General features: G+C 40.9%; 3 protein-coding genes across 4 annotated transcripts; 1 reads left to right on the top strand and 2 right to left on the bottom strand.

Annotated features, from left to right (window-relative positions):
* Positions 1 to 397: 397 nt before the first annotated feature.
* On the top strand, positions 398 to 4,451 carry scrn3 (secernin 3). Of its 2 annotated transcripts, none has more exons than XM_061087979.1 (8): positions 398 to 461; positions 665 to 845; positions 949 to 1,130; positions 2,038 to 2,237; positions 2,718 to 2,930; positions 3,471 to 3,633; positions 3,731 to 3,911; positions 4,017 to 4,451. In XM_061087979.1, the coding sequence occupies exons 2-8, from the start codon at positions 690 to 692 to the stop codon at positions 4,176 to 4,178; spliced, it is 1,257 nt and encodes a 418-aa protein (XP_060943962.1). In that variant the 5' UTR covers positions 398 to 461; positions 665 to 689; the 3' UTR covers positions 4,179 to 4,451. The 2 variants fall into 2 exon arrangements, with proteins under 2 accessions (XP_060943962.1, XP_060943961.1); XM_061087978.1 differs by having other exon boundaries at positions 408 to 461; positions 662 to 845.
* Positions 4,396 to 14,139, bottom strand: gpr155a (G protein-coupled receptor 155a). The gene is made up of 16 exons (XM_061087977.1): positions 14,002 to 14,139; positions 13,346 to 13,875; positions 11,682 to 12,081; positions 11,163 to 11,331; positions 10,910 to 11,065; positions 10,290 to 10,373; positions 10,084 to 10,204; positions 9,891 to 9,975; positions 9,581 to 9,671; positions 9,251 to 9,464; positions 9,051 to 9,140; positions 8,800 to 8,930; positions 7,079 to 7,174; positions 6,929 to 6,993; positions 6,648 to 6,785; positions 4,396 to 6,246 (listed from the first exon to the last, which is right to left on the bottom strand). Exons 2-16 carry the CDS (start codon positions 13,797 to 13,799, stop codon positions 6,051 to 6,053), a joined length of 2,490 nt encoding a protein of 829 aa, XP_060943960.1. The 5' UTR covers positions 13,800 to 13,875; positions 14,002 to 14,139; the 3' UTR covers positions 4,396 to 6,050.
* Positions 14,140 to 16,087: 1,948 nt separating this feature from the next.
* LOC133021721 (acetylcholine receptor subunit alpha-like) lies at positions 16,088 to 23,086 on the bottom strand. The gene is made up of 9 exons (XM_061088687.1): positions 23,044 to 23,086; positions 21,972 to 22,114; positions 21,834 to 21,878; positions 21,131 to 21,240; positions 20,467 to 20,662; positions 19,007 to 19,244; positions 16,771 to 16,994; positions 16,302 to 16,538; positions 16,088 to 16,216 (listed from the first exon to the last, which is right to left on the bottom strand). The coding sequence occupies exons 1-9, from the start codon at positions 23,084 to 23,086 to the stop codon at positions 16,088 to 16,090; spliced, it is 1,365 nt and encodes a 454-aa protein (XP_060944670.1).
* Between the last annotated feature and the right edge of the window lie 224 nt (positions 23,087 to 23,310).

Genomic DNA, 23,310 nt, shown 5'->3' with positions numbered 1-23,310 from the left:
ACACTGCAGGTTTTTATTTTGTGTATGAAGATAAAGAGGTATAAATATGATTCATGTGACATATCTCAAACATTTCTATAATACAAATTACACTGGAAAACATATAACATATAAACTATTTCTTACATAATCAGAAGACTGCTAGAAAAGCAAAACCGACCTGTTTTATAAGCAAATACTAAAAAGTTTAAGAATATCAGCATTTGGATTACAGGATAAATACACAAATATAATACTGAATATATAGTACATTTTTAAAAAAATATAAGTGTGTAAAAATTGTGAGGGAAAAGTGTGAAACGTGCACAAATGTTAGTTTTCCATTCGCCTTTCTACGAATACAAAACCGACTTCCTCCGGGTCACGTGACGGCAGTGCTTCCGTATCAGAGAGTAGTCACGTGGTAACACATAGGAGAATAGAAACTGACAGTGACTGTTCGGTTTGACTGGAAGACACAGGTGAGATTGTATTGTTGGATTGTTGTTAATATAATTATTTAGGTCTCTATCTGAACCTAAATCCTTGCATAATGTGCTTTAGTGCGGTGGAAGTTTATACTAAGATAGTAGATCTTTAGATGTGATCATTAGACATAAGTTTGTACATGTGTCATACATGTTATCTGACCAGTGGGACTGTTCTCTGTGTTTCCTCTCAGCAGGTTCGAGACTGACAGAAAACAAACAATGCAGCCGTCCTCCTGTGACACCTTTGTGGCTCTGCCCCCCTCCACTGAGGGACAGCGCATCATCTTCGGGAAAAACTCAGACAGGCCCAGTGATGAGGTGCAGGAGGTGGTGTATTTTCCTGCCAAATGTTACGATGCAGGGGAGAAGGTTGAGGTGGGTGACACACAGACAGCTGGTTATTGCCCTTCAACCCTCAGTTTCCTCAACGAACAACCATTAACAGACTTCTGCCCCTGTGTCTTGTTTGTCTACTAAGTGTACGTACATAGAGATCGACCAGGTTGCCGAGACGTATGCAGTGGTGCTGAGCAGACCAGCCTGGCTGTGGGGGGCGGAGATGGGTGCCAATGAGCATCAAGTGTGCATTGGGAACGAGGCAGTGTGGGGCAGAGAGAGTGCTGATGGTGATGAGGCTCTTCTCGGCATGGATCTTCTCAGGTAAACCACATGTAGAGCTGTTAGTGGTTGTAAACCTTTGTTGGTGCCAAACTTCTTAAAATCTGTATTTAATTTGTATTTCAACATGTCGCCTCCATAATTAGGAAATTACGGTTAAGATCTCTTTTCCAGAAGAGCTCTGAGAACAAATAAATAAACAACCGAATAAGAATAAAGGAATTAAGAAAAACTGATTCAAGAATCACAAAATTAGACAACTAAAATGGGACTAAATGGACTGAATAACTCCACTAAGGCCCAACACTCTCCTTAAATTTCACACTGTCATAGATGTCAGTAATCCGTATTTTCTAGATATTTGTTCTCAAGATCTATGAGTGTTTTCCTCAGAAAACTGAAAATGTGGAAAAACATCTCACAAAATTCATGGATCTGCCCCCTGATTGATCCGGATCAGACCAGATCTACCAACATTAGCGTACATTAGTAATATCTAAAGTAGCTACAGGATGTTGCAAGGTAGATGCTCACATTGAATGAGAGAAAAGATGTGAGGGGGTTTTGAAGCTTCAGCAATAAAACTGTAAAGAGCAACAACATGAGTTGTCTATTTATAATTTGTGATATACCTAATGCACTATATAATAATGCTTTTTTATTTATATAGCACGTTTCAAAGTGTTTTCAAATGGAAAAGAGAGTAAACGCAGAAACTGGAAGAAGACAAACATCCTTTACTTCTATACAGGAAGTCTAGTTTCAGTTTAAATTAATGCTTGAATATTAGTCTTGAATAATCTACTGCCAAATATTTTAATCTTGTGGTGCAAAGCCAACTTTAAAAACAAAGCACCAGGCAGAATCGTTTTTGTCTTACGATGGTTTTTGTCAGTTCAGACTAAATTTGTGAGAAACATGTAAAGCTGTGACCGTGCAATTTACACAGGCTCGGACTTGAGAGAGCCGACACGGCCGAGAAAGCGGTGGACGTCATAACTGAGCTGCTGGAGAAATACGGTCAGGGAGGATCTTGCATGGAGGATCAGTCCGGCTTCACCTACCACAACAGCTTCCTCATCTCAGACAGGAAGGAGGCCTGGCTGCTGGAAACATCAGGGAAGCACTGGGCTGCCGAGAGAGTGGAAGGTGAGAACGACCTACAGAAAAAGAGCCTAGGTATCAGCACCTGTCAGCTTTGCTCTTGCAATAGAGTTCAAAATATGTCTTATTTTTCAGCCTACAATTTTTCTAATCATAAGTGAAAACTTCATAGTAACATATACGCAGACCGAGCTCCGGTCAAGATCTTTGTTTTTCTCTGTATGAAAACCCAAGAGCTCAACAGAATTAATCACCACATGTTGCTGCAGAGGGCGCTGTTGTTCACTTAAAGTTACATAGTGTTGCTTCAAATCTAAACTAGTGATGGAATGATTCGATTTTTTATAAACTAGAATGGTATTCAGTGGAGAGAAGTTGATGCACTAATGCCAAGTACACAGCATATATAGTGTATACAAGTATCTCCATCAGATAGTTTGACCACCAGGACCACTGGTAAGTACATGTTAAATGTGTGTATTTATTTGGATGACTGATCCTTACATTTTACCTTTTTTGTCATAGGTGGATATCGCAACATCTCCAACCAGTATGGCATAAAGTCTAAGATAGACAAGGAACATCCAGAACTGAGGGAATATGCACGAAGCAAAGGCTGGTGGGACGGAGAGTCTGAGTTCAACTTCGCCACAGTCTTCTCGTACATGACCACGGCCAGAATTGAGGCCTCAGGGAGCCGCTACTGTGAGGGGAAGAAGTTGTTGGAAAAGAGCCAAGGTTTGTAGTGTGCACTTCACTGTGGAATATGAAGGGCCAAAAAACGACATAAATATAAATTAATGCAGAAATACAATACAGATAAAAAAAAATAAAGATCTGATTCAATTGATTCAAGAGATTATTTCTGCATTTCTACATGTAATTATTTCAGGTTTTTGTTCGTTCATTTTTTAAATATATTTATACATTTGTAGGTGTTTCTACATTTCTGCATTTATTTATGTTGATTTTTGTCCTTTTTTAAATTGATTTATCATTGACATATTTCTACACTTCTTTTATTTCTGTATTGGTACATTTTTAAATGGTTTTATTTCTATATTTATACAATTTTTTTCTATTTTCTATATGACTTTATTTATACATCTCTGTATTCATTTATTTCAGCTTTTTTATTAATTCACTAAATATATTTATTTATATATTTCTACATTTATTAAGTTAGACTCATGTAATTCTTTTTTCCTTCATAGTGGAATTGTGGGACTGTATCAGGCAAATCTATGTTTATGAATGTGCTGGTTTTATTTCCTGAAGGCCACATCACAGCTGAGACGATGATGGGCATCCTGAGGGATAAAGACAGTGGCATCAACATGGAGGGGACGTTCATGACTACAGGAAGTATGGTGTCTGTGATCCCCACCAATCCTGCTCTGCCAGGGGTTCACTATTTTACAGCCACTCCAGACCCTGAAAGGTAAGGAACTTGGAATCACCTCAGCTGGTGAGACGTCTTTATGTATTTTGTTTTACTGCAGTTTGTGATGATTTACTTATGACATTTGTGTTTACAGGTCTGTATTCAAGCCTTTTATCTTTGTGAAACACACCAATCAGCTGAAGGAGACGACTTCTCCCAGTTACGGCCCAGATGATCCTGTGAAGAAGATACCGCGCTTTCAGAGCAAACCCAACCGCAAACACGAACTGTTTGTCAAACACCAAGTGGTGACCGCCATCATCGACTCTCACAAGGTTCAACAACTTACTTCAAGCCTGTAGTTTGCCTACATGTGTCGATAAGTTCAGCGTGGTCACGATCTGCATAAAATGTAATCATCTTCTCTTTGACTTTTAAAGGAAAGAGGAAAGAAGATCACAGAGTCGATGAGGCAGCTGGAAAAGGAGAACATGTCACAGATGGAGAAGATTCTTTCACATGGTGTTGAGCAGCCTGATCTTTTCGCAAATCTGTTCCCGAACTCTGTCCAGGCGGAGATGGCTGCGTACACCAAGAGCTGAAAAGCCTGAGACTTAACCTCATACCACTTCTCAAGGGTGACAATAGTGTGGTTTGTGCCTTTCAGTCTGGTCCAAATTCAAACATCATGCTTACATAATCAAATAACAACATTGTACAAAACAAAATAAGCAGCCTTGGATATTCAGGCAGTAAAATGTTGTACAGAATGGACTCAATATTCTAATGACATTCATGCACAGATGACAAGGTACACGATTTTAGGGTTCAGTTGTAAATTTTATTTTTAAATAAATAAAAATCTCAAACATTCAGCCTTTGACAGACATTGTGTGCTCAACAGTAAATTAAATGTTTTTATTAAAAGACCAACATGTTTGATTGAGTTAGTAATAAACTCAAATAGTTGCACTTAAAAAATAAAAACAAGTTTCTAACAGCATTAAAAATATATATATATGAACCTGAGTGAAACTTTGAATTATAGCAGCTCCTACTAAAGCAACTTTCCTGAGATCTCCAGGTTCATATATAGTCCATGTAAAAATGATAATGGCCTTTGTAATTTCTTGAAATATTGTTTGCGCTTCTTGTTATTAAAACTTTTAACGGATATAACAAGGCAATGGAAATACAGAGGATGTTTATTTTAGATGTTCAAAGTGGTTGCTTGTTTTTTGGAACTGTGTGTGACTGTGCACTGCTCACACACAATCCCTGTTATATATCAGTGCAGAGTCATGCTAAGCTGTAGGTGAGCAAAGCAACATTATTTGAGATTAATCATACATTTCCAGTTAAGAATAACTGGGGAAACAAAAGTTAATCATACATTAAACTGACTAGAAAAAAATATAAAAATGAACTAGAATTAAAAAACCACATCTTTCCCTTTTTTCCTTGGCGAGTATCTTTGGTAGGAAAGCAAAAATAAAATCTGAGGTGTATACATAGAGGAAATACTGATTCAGGAGTTTTTACCTGCACCCCCCTGTGGATTACTGCTCACATAATGCCATAAAATTTGAGTACTGTAAATTCCAGTGTACTTACTACATTAAAAATGTTCTAGTCTTGTTCCACCCCAAAGGATTAGAAATGCTTATCTTGAAAATCGGCCTGTTAAGTGCAAACACCTTCAGTCTAGTAGTCTTGTAGTTAGTTACGTTAAAATTTCAAACAAAACAAAACTTTACTGCAGATTAAAGGCTGTAGTGACATCACCTCAAGAGTCAGGAACACAGATATGTAAATGATCAACCAGTGAAGAGCAAATATTAACTTAAAATTTGAGAATGTGAGGAGCATCTGTTCTGTTCTGTTTTAGAGATTTGTTCGAATTTAAAGAGCGATTTCCTGGACTAAACTAGAGCTCTAGTTTTTCCACACAAGTGATTTTAACTGTCACTTCTGTTCCTCCCAGTTTCAACTACTTAGATTTTATGACAAAACATGGAGCTTTCTATGCAAGTGTGATCATCTGACAGCTCGTGTTCCCGCCCTGATTGACAACAGTGCTGCAGTTCCATATTTCACAAATTAAACTAGAGAGTTTAGGGTTACATGTTAAACTTTTGTTTAAAGGTGGCCCTTTCATGTTTTATGTCACCCGTTAAGATGAAACTGAATCCGTCACACTGAACCTTTAATTTGTGGTTCCCTTCAAAACCAACTTCAGGTAATGCATAGTGGCTTGGCCCTTCAGTTTCACGCACGTTGCACTCATGTGACACTAAAGATCACAATCTGATGTCTGTTTCAACACCCCACTGTGCTGTTGGGTGCAGGCCAGGATCTGGCACTGCAAGCTGACTTTCCAGTGTGCACTCTTAAAAGATCAGTGTCATTCCTCCACCTCACTTCTATGATCAGAAGTTTGAGATATAAGAACCGTTAACCCTGATCTTTCTGTCTTATTTTATGAAGCGGTAGTGCAGTTGGCTGTCTTGGAAGTCGTATTCCTGCCTGATGTGCTGGAGCACGCCGCCCTGCTGGAGCTGCATCCCGTAGAGCCCCGCCTCGCCAGGGTCCTGAACCAAGCCGACCTGCTGAAGCCACTCCACAAGTTCACACCCGAGAAAACAGTCAACTGTAGCCCTCTTCCCACACCTGAAAGTCAAAAGGAGCATTCAACCAAATGTTGGTTCACTTTTTTTTTGTTTACAGGTGGCTATAAGACGCAGAGTATAAAGAAGACAGAGCCAAAGACAGTCGTTGATTTTTTAAATATTGTGGTTTGTGAATTATACCAGGGAATACATTAATTCAGAAAATGTCGAGATAAGGAATTCTAAGGAGTTTGCTTTTCACATCTCAACATTTTGTATTTTCACATGGGCTCACTGACATTTACCGGACTTTTTACCAGGAACCTGGCAAGAAAAGTGCCGTAAAATGTCAGAAGCAACTGAAATGGGTATTTGCGTATTTACAAACAGGCCCCCTGGGAAATTACAGGACAAATCCCGGTGTTAAGTGCATGTCTGACAGCAGCTCATGTGTGCTCTCACCTTCTCTTTTTAACAATGTCATGACAACACTGGTCCTTGTGGTACTTGGTGAACTTGGTGCAGGTCATCCTGACTTCCTCAGGTAAATCCGTCTGCAGCGGCTGCTCTCGCTTCCTTCCATACCACAGTTTATATAACCTCAAAAAAAAATTCACAAAAATAATTGAAAGGCATGTTAACAATACACTTTATAATACAGTAAGTACATGTAATGTATACATATGCATTGCCTGACAAATGTATGTAGAGTGTGAGAGTTTGGGAAGATTAATATTCTTTACCTCTTTTTAAATGGTAATATAATCAAATTCTTGTCCAGCCCAAATAGAGCAAAGGAGAGGAAACCCTAGAAACAGAAATAATATTTTGACGCTGGTATGGTGCAACAACACACACTCATATTCTTGGTAATGCATTAACTGGAGCCAGACCTGTCCATAGTTGGCCACAGCACAGAAGAACTGCAGTTCCAAGTAGAGTCTACCAGGAACAACGTAAAAGAGTAACCACAGGCAGCTGGACAAGTTCTGTCAAAGCAGAAATTAAGAAAATGTATTGGGGGGGGGGAATATTTTCAAACATTTTTTCAGATTCTCAAAACCACATATTGTAATGCTAGTCTATTATTGCATCTCTTATTTCTGAACAGGTTTATTTGGAGAAATCTTCCTCTGATACTGACAGGGGGGGTAGAAATTACAAAGGTCAGTCCAGTGTTAATTTTGGCAGCTATTTTTGATTTAGTCTTAGTCTTAGTCTTTTGACGAAAATGCATATTAGTTTTAGTCTAGTTTTAGTCATTTTTATCCTTCTTAGTTTTAGTCTAGTTTTAGTCGACGAAAACGAATTACATTTTAGTCTAGTTTTAGTCGACGAAAACAAATTACATTTTAGTCTAGTTTTAGTCACATTTAATAGCCACATTAAACTCCTTATCTTCCCTTCTCAGGTCCAGGGACCCCCGGTGTTGTGTCTACAACTGCATACTAGTCTAGCTTGCAGTACTTAGGTTGTCCATTAGATGTCCCTCCTATAGGTCTTTAGCAGGGGTCAGCAACCTTTACTATCAAAAGAGCCATTTTGCCCCCTCTTCCCCCAAATAAAATTTGTCTGGAGCCGCAAAACATATTTGAAAACAAAGCTGATAAAATTTTATATAAAGTTATACGATACTAATATGTAGATTATTGCATTTATGAAATTATAGAACAACAATAAAGAAAACTGATGACATTTTATTTATTTTTACCTGTTACAACAAAGGGAAACACCAAATGCTTATGAAGAGGAGAAGAAAATACACAGGCAAGTGTAGGCCTACTTTGAAATAAATTTAACGCAGAACTATGTAGGGTTATTTGAGTCATCCCCATATTTGTGGGAAATGTATGAAATAAGAAGTACCCTATTTTTAAATAAATAAAAACATATAGCTGCAGCCTATATATTTTAGTTGGCGAAATGTGAAAACAAAAAGTGAAAGCAGATCAGACTGGAGGCGGACAGTGAAGCTCGGTATAAACCAACTGCAGCTTCTGCTCTGATCGAGAGGCTGCGGCGCTGATCTCAGAGCAGCTGAGACCAGAGAAACTCCGTGTTTTCACTGTTTCCATAGTTAAGAAGCAGCCGGTCAGTCAGTGACCGGCATGTGAACGAGCTCTGATCTCACTGTCTCTCTGAGCGAGTGCGCTGCGGCAGGGGGCGGAGCCGCGGGACCGGAGCGCATCTGGGAGCACACACACACACACACACACACACACACACACACACACACACACACACACACACACACACACACACGCACACACACACAGACACTCGCCGCTCCAGGTACTTCATGACGGCCTGATACGATTATGTTTTTAAAAATTGTTGTGACTTAGTCATCCGCCAACATTTTCGTTTCGTCTCGTCTCGTTAACGAAAATTAAAATAGATTTCGTCATAGTTTTTATTTTCAGAGATCCATTTCGTTACGTCTTCGTCTCGTCTTAGTCATGGGAAAAGGGGCGTTAACGAATATTTTTCGTTATCGTTATCGTCAACGAAATTAACACTGGGTCAGTCATTTGTCTGATTTGGCTCGTGATGCACTGGATGTAATAATGCAGAGGTCTTCATGTGTGGAAGTGAAAGGTGGTGGTTTACTCACAGCAAACAGGCTGACAGTCAGCAGCAGACACAAGAGCACATGACGAGCCACTTGTCTGTCTGCGACCTGTTGGAGCTCTTCCACTTGGACGAGCAGGCAGTCGGTGGACACGCACTTGTTCTCACACTGAGCTGAGGGGGGCAGCAGAACATAGATTTAAAATACTGAATCGTGTGTGTTTTTTAAACCAAATTAAAGTGTTATGGTCGTTGTGTGGTGAAATACATGTTATTTGTGTTTCAATACCGTACCTGTTAGGCTGACTGGTGTGTTGTTCGTATTTGTGCTGGTGATCATATCAGGCATGGGCTGGGGCGGTGCACAGTCACATATGAGGCATGCTGATAACAAAGTGAAAAACGTGAGACTGACTCTGTGTTCTGATGATAGCATTCCACCACACAGCATTCATACCAGAAGAAGCAGATGAGAAATCACAAGAGAAAAGTACCGCCGTTGCTGTTGAGATCTCCTGACGAGGTGACCGGCTCAAAAGGATTCTGATTCTCGGGTTCAACTTCCATCACCAGATCCTCTGCCAAATCGAGCGAAGAGTTTCCCTCCAGGATTTGGTCATCCTGTGCCCAGCTTCCTCGACTAAGACAAACAAGCGAGCTGCCTCCCAGCAGTATGCTCAGGGAAGCTACTACTATTGTGCAGATTATCTGTCGATTGGCAAAAATATTAGTAGCATTCAGACTTTTTTTTGTAATTCTTAGTTGGTTCCCACACAAATCTCAGACAACAGATGACAGGATAATAATTTCCATAATGTTGTTACCTGTGGTCTGCCGTAAAAGAATGATGAGTCAATCGGGTAGGATATTTCTGCCCCAGAAATGAGCAACCCAGCCGTTACTAAGGCTGGAATCCTGTTAATATAAAGACAAAGTCAACAATGAAGTCACTCACAGTATCAAAACCTGTTAAGTGAACTAGAATTGTGTACATGAAACAAACAGTAATGAGTGTTTGATCATTTTCAGCTAAGAGAGAGGAGGTACAATACAACTGTAAAGATGTTCATTTAACGTTGTTTCATCAGGGATTTAGTTTCATTTCTGTTCAAATTACTATTTGAAGGGACTTACCCCCAGCCCGCGATTACCAAAACACCTGATGGAACTTTCAGATCCTCTGAGCTTCTCATGAGCACGAGTGAGAGCGCTATTAAACCTAAAACGACAACATACAGATTACAGCATTAGCAAAACAAACCCATTTGAGTGACACAACATCTAATGTTGGAGTTGTTGTGATACGATTGGTGTGTTCAAAGCATACCTGGCCACACGTAGGTACTGTAGAGTGAAGTAGATAATAATGTGAAAGTCAGGACCTGGCCAGTGAAGTTGTTTTCCTTCACCACAAAGTTCCACAGGATCATCCCGATACAAGTTAGAAACTAGAGACCAATACATGACAATTATTAGTCTTTTAGATTAATTCATGGGCAATAAAACAAATACGGAGAGAGACAATGTGCTCACTTGTGCGACGAAAAGGTTGACTGTGAAAATTTGAGGTAGCCTTTTCGATTTCTTACTTAAAAACATGACGGCAATAGTCCACACCTGTCAGAAGAAAGCACAGATTTCCAATTATTCACGTTTACTTAAGCACAAACTTAAGCACAGATGCTAAATACAACTGATATGTACGGTAACTTTGTGGGCTGGTTGCTCACTTTGAAAGCAAAGGAGAGTTTGAATTACTCCACGTGATGACATATCCGATGAGCAGAAAGACTGAGGAACCATTGAATTACAAGATACTGCAGAAGACACTAAGGAACATGTTTCACTTCTGCTTTTCTTATCAACAGGTTCCTTAAAAGATGAGTTGAAAGTGAGCATTAATGAGGAAGTGTGTACAGCAGTAAACCTTAACACGCACTCTGAAATGATGGTGACTTTTTCCATTACCCTTTGACATTGTTACAAACAAACATCTAACATGTTCTTGCATTTTCCCATTATCTCAAACTATCGAGTGTGAATTGAGATAAAACACAATAAACCTACAATTCAGACTATAGAAGGTCAGTTAGAAAAGATTACCCAACAACAAGCACGTGCAAATCACGATGAAGGGACTGCCTGTGACTCACCAGTAAAACTAAGCTCACTATGCTTATGTCAAAGCTGACACTCTGCAGTGAATTCATCAGAACCTGAGGATCCATCCTTTGCATCGTGAGCAACCAGGCAGACGCATACATTATCGGCGCTGAGAGAAAAGTGCTGATCACCATCCCGGAGGTTACCTGTTCAGAGGAATTAAAATAATACATATGGTGAGCTACAGAGAAAAAAAATGTGAATGGCAGAAAGTAGGTTGGTGTGTAGACGTGAACAACTCACAACTTCCAGCTCCGCGTTATAATAGACAGCATAGATAGCCACACTCGGCGCGGTTGGAAACACTCCGTAAAGAAAGGCATAATTGGAGAGGCTGGAGTGGTTCAACGAGCTGGTGTTGCTGGTGTCCAACAGTTCCACCATCTCCTTACAAATCAGGGGCATTAGCAACCTGAAAGCCACATCAAAAGACTGGTGTCATATACCATTATTCCAGGGGTTAGTAAACACTCTCTGTGAAAGTGCTGCACTATTACAATATTTATATACACAAGCTATTATGATGCTGCACATCCATGAGATCTCATAACATGTTATCCATTTGGTGAAAGGCTTGTGGTCTGAGAAAGCTCTGTGTCATCTAAACCATTGACGCTAAATAATGTATTGGGAGATCTTCACAAAGCTCTCACCTGCTGACTCTCTCTCTACACGTCTACCACATGTCTCATTAGAAAAATGCAAGGTCATCACACAGTCACGACCATCATGCGCAGATGTGTAGAAATTTTTCTAACTCACAGTTTTGCGGTGATGAGTAATATCAGTGTAACAACTGTGGATCTGGTGAGTTTTCCCAGCTGGCCCACCATGGACAGACCCAGGTAGAACAAGGCTGCTCCCCCGAAAGCGTTGGCCAAGCCATCCAGGAAGTTAGCCATGAAGGCAGGAATTGTCTGGTGCAGGACAAAGTGGGCGACAATGCCGATGACAACCATGAACACTATGGGGTTCTTTAAGACCTGCCAAACCACGAGTGCCACTATCTTAAGTTTGCTCTGCTGGTGGTTTCCCTGATCCTTCCACTTCTGGATCTCACAGAAGGCAAAGCCGATGGGATTCAGAAGCATCAAGGACACGGGGGCAACCAGGTAGATGTACTGGAGGTACTCTGGGTAGGTGTTCTTGTACAGGGCTTCAACTGGGGATAAAGATGAAGGAGAGTGGTTCAGTATGTTGTGGATTAATAAATGACAAAGTATATTTGCTACCATTACACATGCAGCCTCTTGCCTCCCCATTTATGACCATTAGGTTTTTATATCAGACCCTTTAAGAAAATATATTGATTGCATCATAATTGCAGCATACATGACTTGACAAACACCAACAAACAAGCCACTGCAAAACAATGACTGGCTTAACAGTCTGCAGGTTTAAATTTAAATAAATTTAAATAAAGAGCAGAAGCCTGATGACTTGGCTCAGACTAGACTCCTGCAGCAGAGACAATGTTATAATAAAGTTGCTTAAGTTTTAGTCAGTGGGGTGAAAGGTAAATAAAATACCCTTAGTGAAAACTGTAGGAGTAGCATGTTTTACTACTAAAATTGCTGCTGCTATATATCATGCACAACAGAAATGAAGAACATCTTCTGACATTAATTTCCTTCCCATTTTAAATTTGCATGATTGTCAGTTATTCATTCTTACATTGGTTGGGTCATTTTTTAAATGTGATAATAGAAAGCATGACAAGTATGTAAACAGAGTATGAGCGTAACTCTGGATGATGCCGCCATAGATTATACCAAGATAAAATGTTCAATGGACTTTTGGGATATTGCTGTTGATGAATTAGATCACAGATATTATTTTTATTCTAAGATTGCACGGCCTGATCCTTTTCTTTATAGGTTGACAATCAGGCCAGATTATTCCAGGATATCATGCACATTTATCTTTTCAACCACTGGTAGTGGAGTGTAAGCATGATCAGAGGTATACATACATACAAAGCCACAAGTGTGTGTGTGTGTGTTTGTGTGTGTGTGTGTGTACAAGATTATGAATACTACTTGGGTCAAAAAACACAGACACCACCTCCAAATTTGTTTTAACATATCTTGGTAATTCTTCCGATAAACTGTATTCCTTTTATTTATGGGTTTATTGTTCTGATATTCTGAGTTTTGTATTTATAGTTTTGTTTTTGTAAAACGTATTAGCATGTACGAGAGAGATCAAAGATGTAAAGAATAAATCCTTCAATGACTAAAGAAACACGTTTAAATATAAAAAGAAGAAAGCCCTTTACTCAACTTTGGTAAACAAAGGTAGTTTACAGTGTAAATATTATACTTCTGTTATGATGGCTGAACAAGCATCGAGACAACATGATCTCAGCTGCAGCAGTGAACTAGAGGCAGTGTTAGTGGCGACAGGTCTAAACCCATGACACTCACCTATAGGAAATCCCAAAGCAAAGTCATTGCTCTGTGTGGCGAATATGGAGAAGAGCCCAGCTTTACTGTAGCGACTCTCGGGACTGGCTACGATCAGCGTGAGGACGCAGACCAGCAGGAACACGGACACCTTGGCCACCAGGATGCTCCAGAGGAACGACCAGATCACGTTCCCGAAGTCCAGCAGCACCATGTTCTTGAACAGCAGCGCCGGGAGAGCGAACTTAGACACGAAGTTGCCGAGTCCCTTCGCCTGGGTGGAGGTGATGATGCTCGCCCTCCCCGCGATGTATCCGCACAGGATGATCCCGAAGCACTGCAGCAGAGCCGGCAGGAGCTTCTCGATGGACATGGTGCCGGAGGAGAGACCCGACGGATCCATGGCTCCCTCCTCCTCCGGGTAGGAGAAGTTGAAGAGGCCGGCGGCGGTGGAGGTGCTGCCCGGGGGCTTCATCGCGCTTTGCCCGGTGACAGCCGATCATCCCCGGGTCGAGCTCACGGTGAGGTCGTGTTTTGATCACGGCTCGGGGCTAAAGGTGAAGGAGTGGAAGCAGTCAGGATAAAGGTGGAAACATCCGCTGCCAAAACTCTGCCAAGTGCTCACATGGGCAGGTTCAAAGGTAAACAGATAACAGACACTTCACAAGCAGCCTTACGTGTTTAGTTAATCCCGGTGAGTTTACATTTTACTGTCGAAACGAGTCGTTCACACGGGTTGTTAAACTGCTGGGAGTGGTCCCACCCCCCCAGCCATGTTGTCGGAAGTTACTCAAGTGACCCTCACCTCTGTGACAGTGGCGGAGCCCCCCCCCCCCCCCCCTCACATGCTCCTGCTAGCACAGTTAGCCGGCTAGCTGGTGGCTAACAGCCGGCGGACGACTGAAGACGAAGCTGGTAAACTAAACTATTTTAAAACTACCAAACTGTCCCCTGGAGTCGGTCCACGGCCGCAGGACACCTTCATGTGTCTCGGAATTCACTCTTCATCTCCGTACTCCGAGATTTGTCAACACAACTTCACCAATCACGTGTTTCAACTGTTTCAACGAGGAGCAGGGGGGCGGGGTTAGCTGGACCTTCCCACCCCTGAGGGTGTGTGTGCGCGCGCATGTGTGTGTGTGTGTGTGTGTGTGTGTGTGCGTGCGCGCGCATGTGTGTGTGTGTGTTCAACATGCGGTTTTTGTTATTTTAAACCTCAGCCAAATGCAAATATCCCAGACGCCTCCTTGTCTTTCTGTGTTTGTTTGACAGTTTGAGCGATGTCATTGGATGTTGCCTCATGTCCTTTTAGGTTATTGTGTATAGCCTATATTGAACCAGTAATTAACTACACTTCCCCCCCAATGTTTAAATATGGTCTAACTGTCAAATAATAATAAAACTGTTGCTGCTATGGCAACAAGCAAAAAGGCACCGCCATCTGAAATAGTCCCCATGAAATGCATCTGGTGTGTTCATAATGAGTTGTGAGATTTTGGTCACAGCCAATGTTCAATTCATGACCCTATTTACTTTATTTATTATTTGCTCATCCCAACTGTCTGAATCCACTCTGTTGCTCAACATACTGCATGTCCGATCTTCCTGGGAAAATTATCCTTTTGTTTTGTTTGTTTTTTTCCTGGAATTCTTCATTTCCTTAAATTTGTTCTTCTTTTTTACCTTGAGCTTTTCCCTTGTTTAAGGACAGACAGTGTCAGTTGCTCCAGACGTGTTGTCAATACAAATGATCTGACTTTTTTGTACTTGTTTTAAATGGCACTGGGGAGGTCTGGAGAAAAAATTCCAATACAGCAATACTGCTATTATATAAATTTGTTTTTATTATTAGTAGAAACCAAAGTTAATAATTGTAGGATTACAAGGAATTAAAGCGATGATAAGAGTTATTGCCAAAACAAGGTGTGTTCTCCGGATGTGTTCAGACCTGTACTGAGCTCTGACTACGAGGGACTTGAGCTAACTGAGTTGAGATCTATCAGGAAGACCCTTTAAAAAACACTATAGGTACAAGGGTTTCCCTGAAGGAGAATATTTTTCAATGTATGTATAATCTTCTTATCCTAACTGTCGGATTCTACTTTGTTGCTGTTCCCTGCATGTCTGTACTTCTAGGAGGAATGATCCTTCCTCTCTTTTTGTTTCTCTACCTTCACTGTCAGTCATGTGTTGTAACAAGAGCTACAAGTGCAATGGCAAATATTTGCATAATTATCTAAATGTCAAATAGTAGGCGTCAGTGCTTCAGAGAGCGGTTGTTGTCCAACAGCTTCCCTGAGTGTAAAAGTATCAGCCTGTTACACCCTAACTCCATTGTGAAAACTAAATTAAAGTCCTATACCTACCTAAATTAAAGTGATTATGATGGGACAAAATGTGCTAAGTCACAATCTTGTCAGGAAAGTGGGTTTGGCAGCAGTCACTAATCAAGAATGCATTTCATCCTGAAAATGGACAAAACCATTTTATTAAGTTGTCCCCTATGAGTACGTCTAGGGGAAAAAAATATTGTATCTAATAAAACATTTAAATCATACACAAACATTATATTCCTTGAGAAAAAGAAGAAAAGCAAAACTTGTCTGACAAAAAATGCACTTTAGCATACTAAGTGTAAAAATGTTGTACATGGACAAAAGATTCCATTCTTCAAATCACAGAGAACAGAACACAAACAAAGGTGTTGTTTCTCATTGAGCGAGAAAACTGGTCATGGGTCAAACAGGAAAAACTTGAGAGCCTTCAGAGCATGCTCAGCTCGATGAGACGTCCCGCAAACACTCCCAACGTGCCAATGAGACACACGGCCATGAAGACACACAGCAGAATATGATCCAACACCATGGCCACAAACTTCCACTCCTCAGCAGCCTGGAAAGAACAGGGACAACATGTCAATACACGCAAAGCTACACTCATAGATTAGAGATGTTTTCTGTGTGCGACAATTCATCACATTGTTGGATTCCTCATCTGATTTCATGGTTTCTGCGATGTACTTGACCCCTTCGATGGCGCTGTGCACGTCAGGGTTCTTGGTGATGGGCGACTGGTAGGGAACAGAGGTGGTCTGGTTGCCAGAGATGTCGGAGATGTCCATGTCGGCACCGTAGATGCTTTTATTCTTATTCTCTTTGCCCGGGCGCTTCATCGTTGAAAAGAACATAATGTTGGGGATAGTTTCAATAAAAACCTGCCAGGACAAAAAAAGACAAAGGATCAACACATTTGTCAAGGAGTGTACATCATCAGAGCAGTTTGATCTACGTCAATCTGTGTTAGTGCCACTAGATGGCGATGTAATGCAGAGTAAAAATGGTTAGGACTAGTTTTCCAAGGCTTGGAAATGTGATGGATTCATTTGTTGTTGTTCAGCTCTCCAGTCAAAATGATCAGTCATCAATCTCGCTCCGAGCTGAACTCACCTTGCGGACCCAGTCTGGCATCGTGTGGGTGCTCGGGGAGCGGTGGTGGGTGTTGATGACAATGACAGTGATGATGATGGAGGCGATGACGAAGACCATGGTGAAGAGCATGTACTTCCCAATGAGCGGCACAGCACTGGAGGTGGAGGGGATCAGCTCCACAATGACCAGCAGGAACACAGTCAGAGACAGCAGGACGGAGATGCTGAGAGTCATCTTCTCCCCTGGGAGACACAGCAATGCATCTCTGTTAACATCATAACTTGATATTGGAAAATGTTTCTTATCAGGAACTTTAAAAATCCTACATATCATTATAATTAATAATCATCACATTATATTCCAAAATGTATTGGCTTCCTGTTTGTGTTTGGATCGATTTTAGGATTTTATTGATGTCTGGTAGTTCTCAGAGCCCTACTAGTGACTAAAGGGGATCATGCTTTTTGCTCCCAAATTCTGGAACGACTTACCAGCTGAGATCAGACATGTTACATCTGTTCCTGCTTTTTAATCGCCTCTTAAAACACTTTTAAAAGGTTTGCATCCCTATATGAATTTTATTTTAATGTTTAGCTATCTAAAATAAAAAGCTTTCACTTCATAATCTTTGTGAAAAGTCCAATAGATTAAAGTCTTATTCTTATTCTAATTCTTATTCTTATTCTTATTCTTATTCTTATTCTTATTCTAATTCTTATTCTTATTCTTATTCTTATCCTTATCCTATTCTTATTCTTATTCTTATTCAATAAGACATTCTGAGTGTTTTCTTTGCAGCGTCTGAGCTTAAAACGACATTTTGAAGTAATTGTGAAAATGGAGTAGAAAATGTGGAGCAGTCACATCAAACGGTATTCTCAGTTTTCTCAGGGCGCCTCCAACATCCAATCTCATTATTACGCTGCCACATGGGAGAGCTGTTTACACGAGCCTGGTTTATATGAGTATGGTACATACAATATATACTTTCCCCATCATTCAATAAGTCCACCTCTAAAAACACAATAACGGCACTGTGCACCTACACAAGCAAATCATGTTTAAAGACTGAGAGGCTACTTTTTTTTTTTTACCTGACCAACAAAAGAGGAGGTAAACAGATTCTGACACCATTTCAAACACGTAAAAGGAGAGACATGTTGTTTTTGTTGCTCGGTAAGAGCTGTTATCCCTGAGAGAGTTTCTTTTGGCACAAGCTTCTCCTTCAGCTGTACACCATCCTGTCAGCGGCCATATCAGAAACAGGGATCAAGTGATGTATTATACATTAAAGCAAAGGCCTGCTTCTCAGACATGACAGCACAGAGGGACTCTGGGTAATGAGGCAGACCTGCACACTGGGAACGCGGCCAGATGTGCACAAGAGCGGTGCAGTTCCTGTTGGAGCCAGTGTAAATACAACTGAGAGTGACGGGCTCCATTAAAGACGAGGGTTTGTCGAACATGTTATCAGTGAGTATCAAGAACACATTGATAATAAAGAAATGAGCCATCACTGAGGTGTACAGGGGATTGTAGGTAAATTAAATTACCCTGGTTAGGACTCGCAGTTTCTCTGTTTTTAGTGTTTGTGCTATAAGCTAAGCCAACTGTCTGTTGGACGTGGTGTCAATCCTGTCTTAAAACTCTTACTTTCATAGAACATATTCCCTTCAGTTCTTGTAAACAACTGGAGAATATAAAGCCAAATCAAGCACAGCCTGGTTATATCAGATGTTACATAACCTGTATCTTATGAACTGGAAAGTACAGAAATAAATTGCTACAGGATGAATAACTGGCTCAGAGACAATGAGATTTACAAGCAATAGATGCAATTTATGACATCCTGCAAAAATATCTGTGTGTGCATAAGAAGACACAAGATATTAAATATCAACAAAGAGGGAGAGCTGTGCCTTATATAATATTGTCTATTCAGGAAGGAGGATCGTGGACAGTTTAATCCCATTTTACCCTTATGGGTTTGTTGTTATGACTTTCTCCAATGAGGTTATGCTTTCGCCCCTGTGTGTTTATTTGTATCTTGGTTTGTTCGTAAGCAAAAATACACAAAAAGTGTACAACGAATGACCACTCAACATGGTGGAAGGATGTGGTACGTGTCAGGGAAGAAGCTATAAAGCATTTGTGCAGATCTGGGAGACATAATGTCATAATCGCACTACCAATCGATAACTTCATATCCCTGTGAAAGAAAACAAAGTTGAAAACGGCAGCTCTGTCAACATACCAGAGTCAGTGGGAAGGTAGAAGACGAGGCCGGTCAGGAAGGAGAAGAGCATGCAGGGGATGATGACGTTGACAATGAAGTACAGAGGGAGCCGCAGCATGAGGAAGTGGTAGGTGATGTCCAGGTAAGGTGTCTCTGGGCAGCAGGCGTAGTAGACCCAGTGCTTCCAGCCCCGATAGTCCTTCATCACCCACTCTCCACTTTCCATAAAGTTACTGAGGTCTGGTCGATCACTGTCCTGATAAAAAGAAACAATAAACAGGGAGCGAATTTAGGATGATTCTTTAAAGTTCAAGTTGGCTGTTTTCCTCTTAAAAATAAAAATGTTCTCCTGTTTATAATCTTGTTACCTGTAGATGTGATTGCACTAATCTCTCTGTAAAATGCTAAAGAGATTACATTTGTTTTGGGGGGGATTGTGCCTGGTGACAGTTCCCTTAAGCTGATTTTGTACTCTGTGGGTTCAAAGGGTTGTTTATTAGGGAAATGGAAACTGTGTTTGTTGTGTGTCCACATCCCACACTCCCTGATGAAGGATTGTTCCAAATGCTTCACGACGTTTGCTCAGAGATAATGTGGCATCATGTTAAACCATTGGTTTTTCACAATACACTATTTTAATGGGTGATGGAATAGTTATTATTAATATAGTTAGCTGTACATAATGAGAAATACACTCATTGTGTTTTTTGCTGAGGAATAGGGGAGAAGATTGAAACCACTCCGTTGCTGCAATTGCAAGACGGTTCGCCTAGGTTAGCTTAACAACAGGTGAAAGGTAACCTGCCTTGGTCCAATGGTAAATAAAAAATATATTTCCCCACAAAACTGGAATTTGCTGTTTTTACATGTTGGTTATTTCAAAAGTGTTTTCTTTTGAATCCTCTATGTGTAGGCAATGGCCCTTTTTTTTCCCATCCTGAGATATTTGTATACTTTTAGTTATTTTTTTCTATTTCAGTTTCGGTTCTGTTACTTGATAGAAACATACCAACACTCACATTGATTTGCTCACTCTGACACTCTTTGCACATTTTACCAAGGAGCTGGCAGGAAAAGCTAATAGGCTGCTGCATTTAGCCTCATGAGGGGTTTTAGGAGAGTTTAGCCATCTCTGTTGTATATTTTGCCACCTTTATTTAATAGACCTGTTTAGGCGACGCCCTCTGATGTTGACAGCGATTTGTTAATTAATTCAGAAAAGTTGCTCTTTAGTGCCACTTCTTATACGAGTGCTTTTTTTTCTAAACTTTTTTTTGCGTTCATCTAGCATTTCAAGGGTACTGGATTGTTAAAGTGATGATTAAAATGTTGGGCTCAGCTTCAACTAGTTCAATCATCTTAAATGACAGATATGAGAGTGGTGTGAATCCTCTCATCTATTTCACCAGAATGAGAATATGTGTGTTTCCCAACATATAGAGCTTCTCCCTTTGAGACATGTGTGTGACGGGAATTACAGGATTGACGACGACTAGGTTTCCATCGTAGGTCCAGGTTCCCAGCTTCATGCTGCAGTTCTGAAGGTCAAAGGGGAAGTGCAGCACGATGATTTCACAGTAGCTCTTGAAGATGGCAGGTGGGTTCCACGTGATCATCCCGGTGTACTCCAGCAGCACTTTGGTCTGGTGCACGATGGCAAAGTCACCGTCAGCACTGCGGGCACAGGGAGACACAGGCAGCATCATCAACATGGGGGGACGGCAGTAAGTTAAATGTTAACGTGGGGGGACATGTCAGTGCCGGAGGGTGGGCTGCCGCTGCTGTCACACTGCCCAGCCAACCAGCACTCAGGACGGCACAAGTTGTTGTGGCAGTGGAGCTAGTTGTCAGGGAAAAACAGCAGTGTGTAAGATGCAGCATATGGTACTGGGAAGGAGGGTGATCGGGGGGGGGGGGAGGGTGCAATACAGAGGCCAGATTTAGCCTGATGAAATCTGAGCCTTCACACGCTCCAGACTGGAGCCTAGGAAAGTGTGATTCAGAAACATCGCTGACAGGTGGGCTGATTGTTTGGATGCTTCTGGTCACGTAAAGCTTATCGTAATGAAAAGAGACTGGATTTTGGAAAAAACGAAAACAAAGACCCACAGGACACGGATCAAATATAGCCCGGTGACATACTTGTTGTAGAGCACCAGGTCAGGCCGCCAAATGTCAGTGGAGGGAACTCTGATCTTTTTGATGCCCCCGTAATCCTCCGGGTTCCACTGCAAGTTCACATCTTTCCATTGCTGAGAAAACACAAGCAGAGCAACAGATAGTAAATCAGGTATCACAATCATTATTATTTCATTAAAAACAATAAGAGCTGAAAACACCATACACACATATATACAACCAGTGGGGACATATCATATAGAGAAGATTATAATTTAATTTAAAATAGGGCTTATCCTAAATATCATCTGTGACCTTTTCAAACTCAAGGCTGAATGATGCAGCTCGTATCTTTTATCATAATCTTACTAAATGTTACTGATTTAGCTTGAACATCAGTTCAAGCTTGTCTCCTCATGACAAAGGTCTTCATGAGGAGAAATAGAAACATCAGTGGAGCAGATGACCAGGATGCGCAACTTTGACTTAAGCCTCGATAGATAAGATGGCACAAAAAAATGCAATGCATTTTAATGCAATCAATCAAAAAGCTCAATATTGTGGTTTTACATTAGTTGTTATGCTTAATTTCATGACTTATCAGTATTTTTTTGTAACTCTTCAAGTCTATATTGAGCATGACACAAATAATTAATGTCTAGGCATTGATGAATAGTTAGAAGCATAATAATATTTTTTTTAATTTTTGAGAATATATTAACCGAACCTGTTTCAGTCGCACATTGCTGCTTACGATCTGGTTGACCTCGTCCTGTGGATGCAGAGGAACGTATTCAGACAGTGGATGTGACAGTGAATCTTAATATTGCAGGAGGTTTGATATGAGTGTGACATGAGTCCTCACCACACTGATGAGCTGGATGAGCTGGAGGCCCACAGTAACAACCACCGGGTCCTTGAAGTGGTTGACAGGACGGACAACCTTATTGTAACCGTTGAAGAGAATCTTAACTAGCTTTGTCTCATCAGAGGAGCACCAGGCGGCCCCTAAAACAAACAACACACGGCAGGTACAGGTGTTCAGATACAGTGGGTTATTTGTTTTGGCAGCATTTGGATAGTGAAATTACTCTTTTTAGGGGGAGAAGGTGTCTGACCCTTCAGTGTTGTGGAGTGTGTTGGAAAAAACTTATGTTGTGCCAAAGTAGAATATTCCTTTAAGAACATGTGGTACTTGAGATGAATTGAGTTACCATGAGCTGGAAATAGATGCGATAGTGATAGTGTCATACTACAGGTGTATGACGTCTCTGTGTGTGTGTGTGTGTGTGTGTGTGTGTGTGTGTGTGTGTGTGTGTGTGTGTGTGTGTGTGTGTGTGTGTGTGTGTGTGTGTGTGAACTGCATTCAAGCACATGTTCACAAACATGTATGCTGTCGTTAAAATGCACCGTGTGTATATATAACCGTGTCTATTCACTGTGTCGGGTCTGGAGTCTAAATTTGGCTACACTGCATTCAAACGCATGTGAAGGCCCCCCAGTAAAGGCGACGTTTATAGACATATCCTCTCTGCAGCATATCCGTCACAAGCTAGAGCAGGATCCTCTTTCAAATTTCAGCTGACCTTGAAACGGAGGTCATTTTACAGCGACACGTTGATTGAGCAGTTGAATTCTCCAGTCGTTTAACTCGCTAAACTAAGGAATCGCCTGAACATAATTCTGCAGGGGACTTCAGCATATGGAGACCAACAGGCAAAATTGGCTCATTAGTTATGTTTGTTGAATTGGATCAGCTTACAATGACCCAGGAGCAGTTTCATCGATCAAAATTAATAAAGAGAAGGGTTAGTGTTTTCTTTTCTAACTTTTTCAAACTAAACTTTACTTGAAACACGAAAGCTAATTCAAATATGAATGCATATGTCTATGCAGGTTATCTACACACATTTAAAGTTTTAAAGTTAGGTTCTTACCTGCTAGAATGAGCAGATGAAGAATGAAAAACAAAGTATTCATCCTTGCCACTAAATCCAAAAGCACGATCCGACTTCAACACGCTGTCTGTTGATCACCTGAGAATTAAAAAGCTTCGACCCATCTAAAACATTTCTTCAGCACTGGCAACTGACTTCATGCACAACCTCCAGACCCTCCACTGGCAGCCTCGATGTTATTGTGTGGCAGCGGATGTGAGTGACTGGCTGCCAATGCTTGTCATTTGAGAGGGTCACATACTTTGT

This window comes from Limanda limanda, chromosome 16 (assembly GCF_963576545.1).
Source record: "Limanda limanda chromosome 16, fLimLim1.1, whole genome shotgun sequence".
Classification (NCBI taxonomy): Eukaryota; Metazoa; Chordata; class Actinopteri; order Pleuronectiformes; family Pleuronectidae; genus Limanda; species Limanda limanda.
Note: the sequence above shows the minus strand (reverse complement) of the source record. Positions and strands in the feature narration are given on the sequence as shown.

Coding starts and splice junctions, on each gene's coding strand:
- gpr155a (XM_061087977.1), bottom strand. CDS start 13,799: ATGAAGCCCCCGGGCAGCACCTCCACCGCCGCCGGCCTCTTCAACTTC. Junction 9,672..9,890: donor TTGGTAATCGCGGGCTGGGG/GTAAGTCCCTTC, acceptor TTATATTAACAG/GATTCCAGCCTTAGTAACGG. Junction 6,786..6,928: donor ATATTACCATTTAAAAAGAG/GTAAAGAATATT, acceptor TTTTTTTTTGAG/GTTATATAAACTGTGGTATG.
- scrn3 (XM_061087979.1), top strand. CDS start 690: ATGCAGCCGTCCTCCTGTGACACCTTTGTGGCTCTGCCCCCCTCCACT. Junction 2,238..2,717: donor GGCTGCCGAGAGAGTGGAAG/GTGAGAACGACC, acceptor TTTTTGTCATAG/GTGGATATCGCAACATCTCC. Junction 3,912..4,016: donor CCATCATCGACTCTCACAAG/GTTCAACAACTT, acceptor TGACTTTTAAAG/GAAAGAGGAAAGAAGATCAC.
- LOC133021721 (XM_061088687.1), bottom strand. CDS start 23,086: ATGAATACTTTGTTTTTCATTCTTCATCTGCTCATTCTAGCAG. Junction 20,663..21,130: donor GACCTGGTGCTCTACAACAA/GTATGTCACCGG, acceptor CTGTGCCCGCAG/TGCTGACGGTGACTTTGCCA. Junction 16,995..19,006: donor CTACCTTCCCACTGACTCTG/GTATGTTGACAG, acceptor TGTGTCTCCCAG/GGGAGAAGATGACTCTCAGC.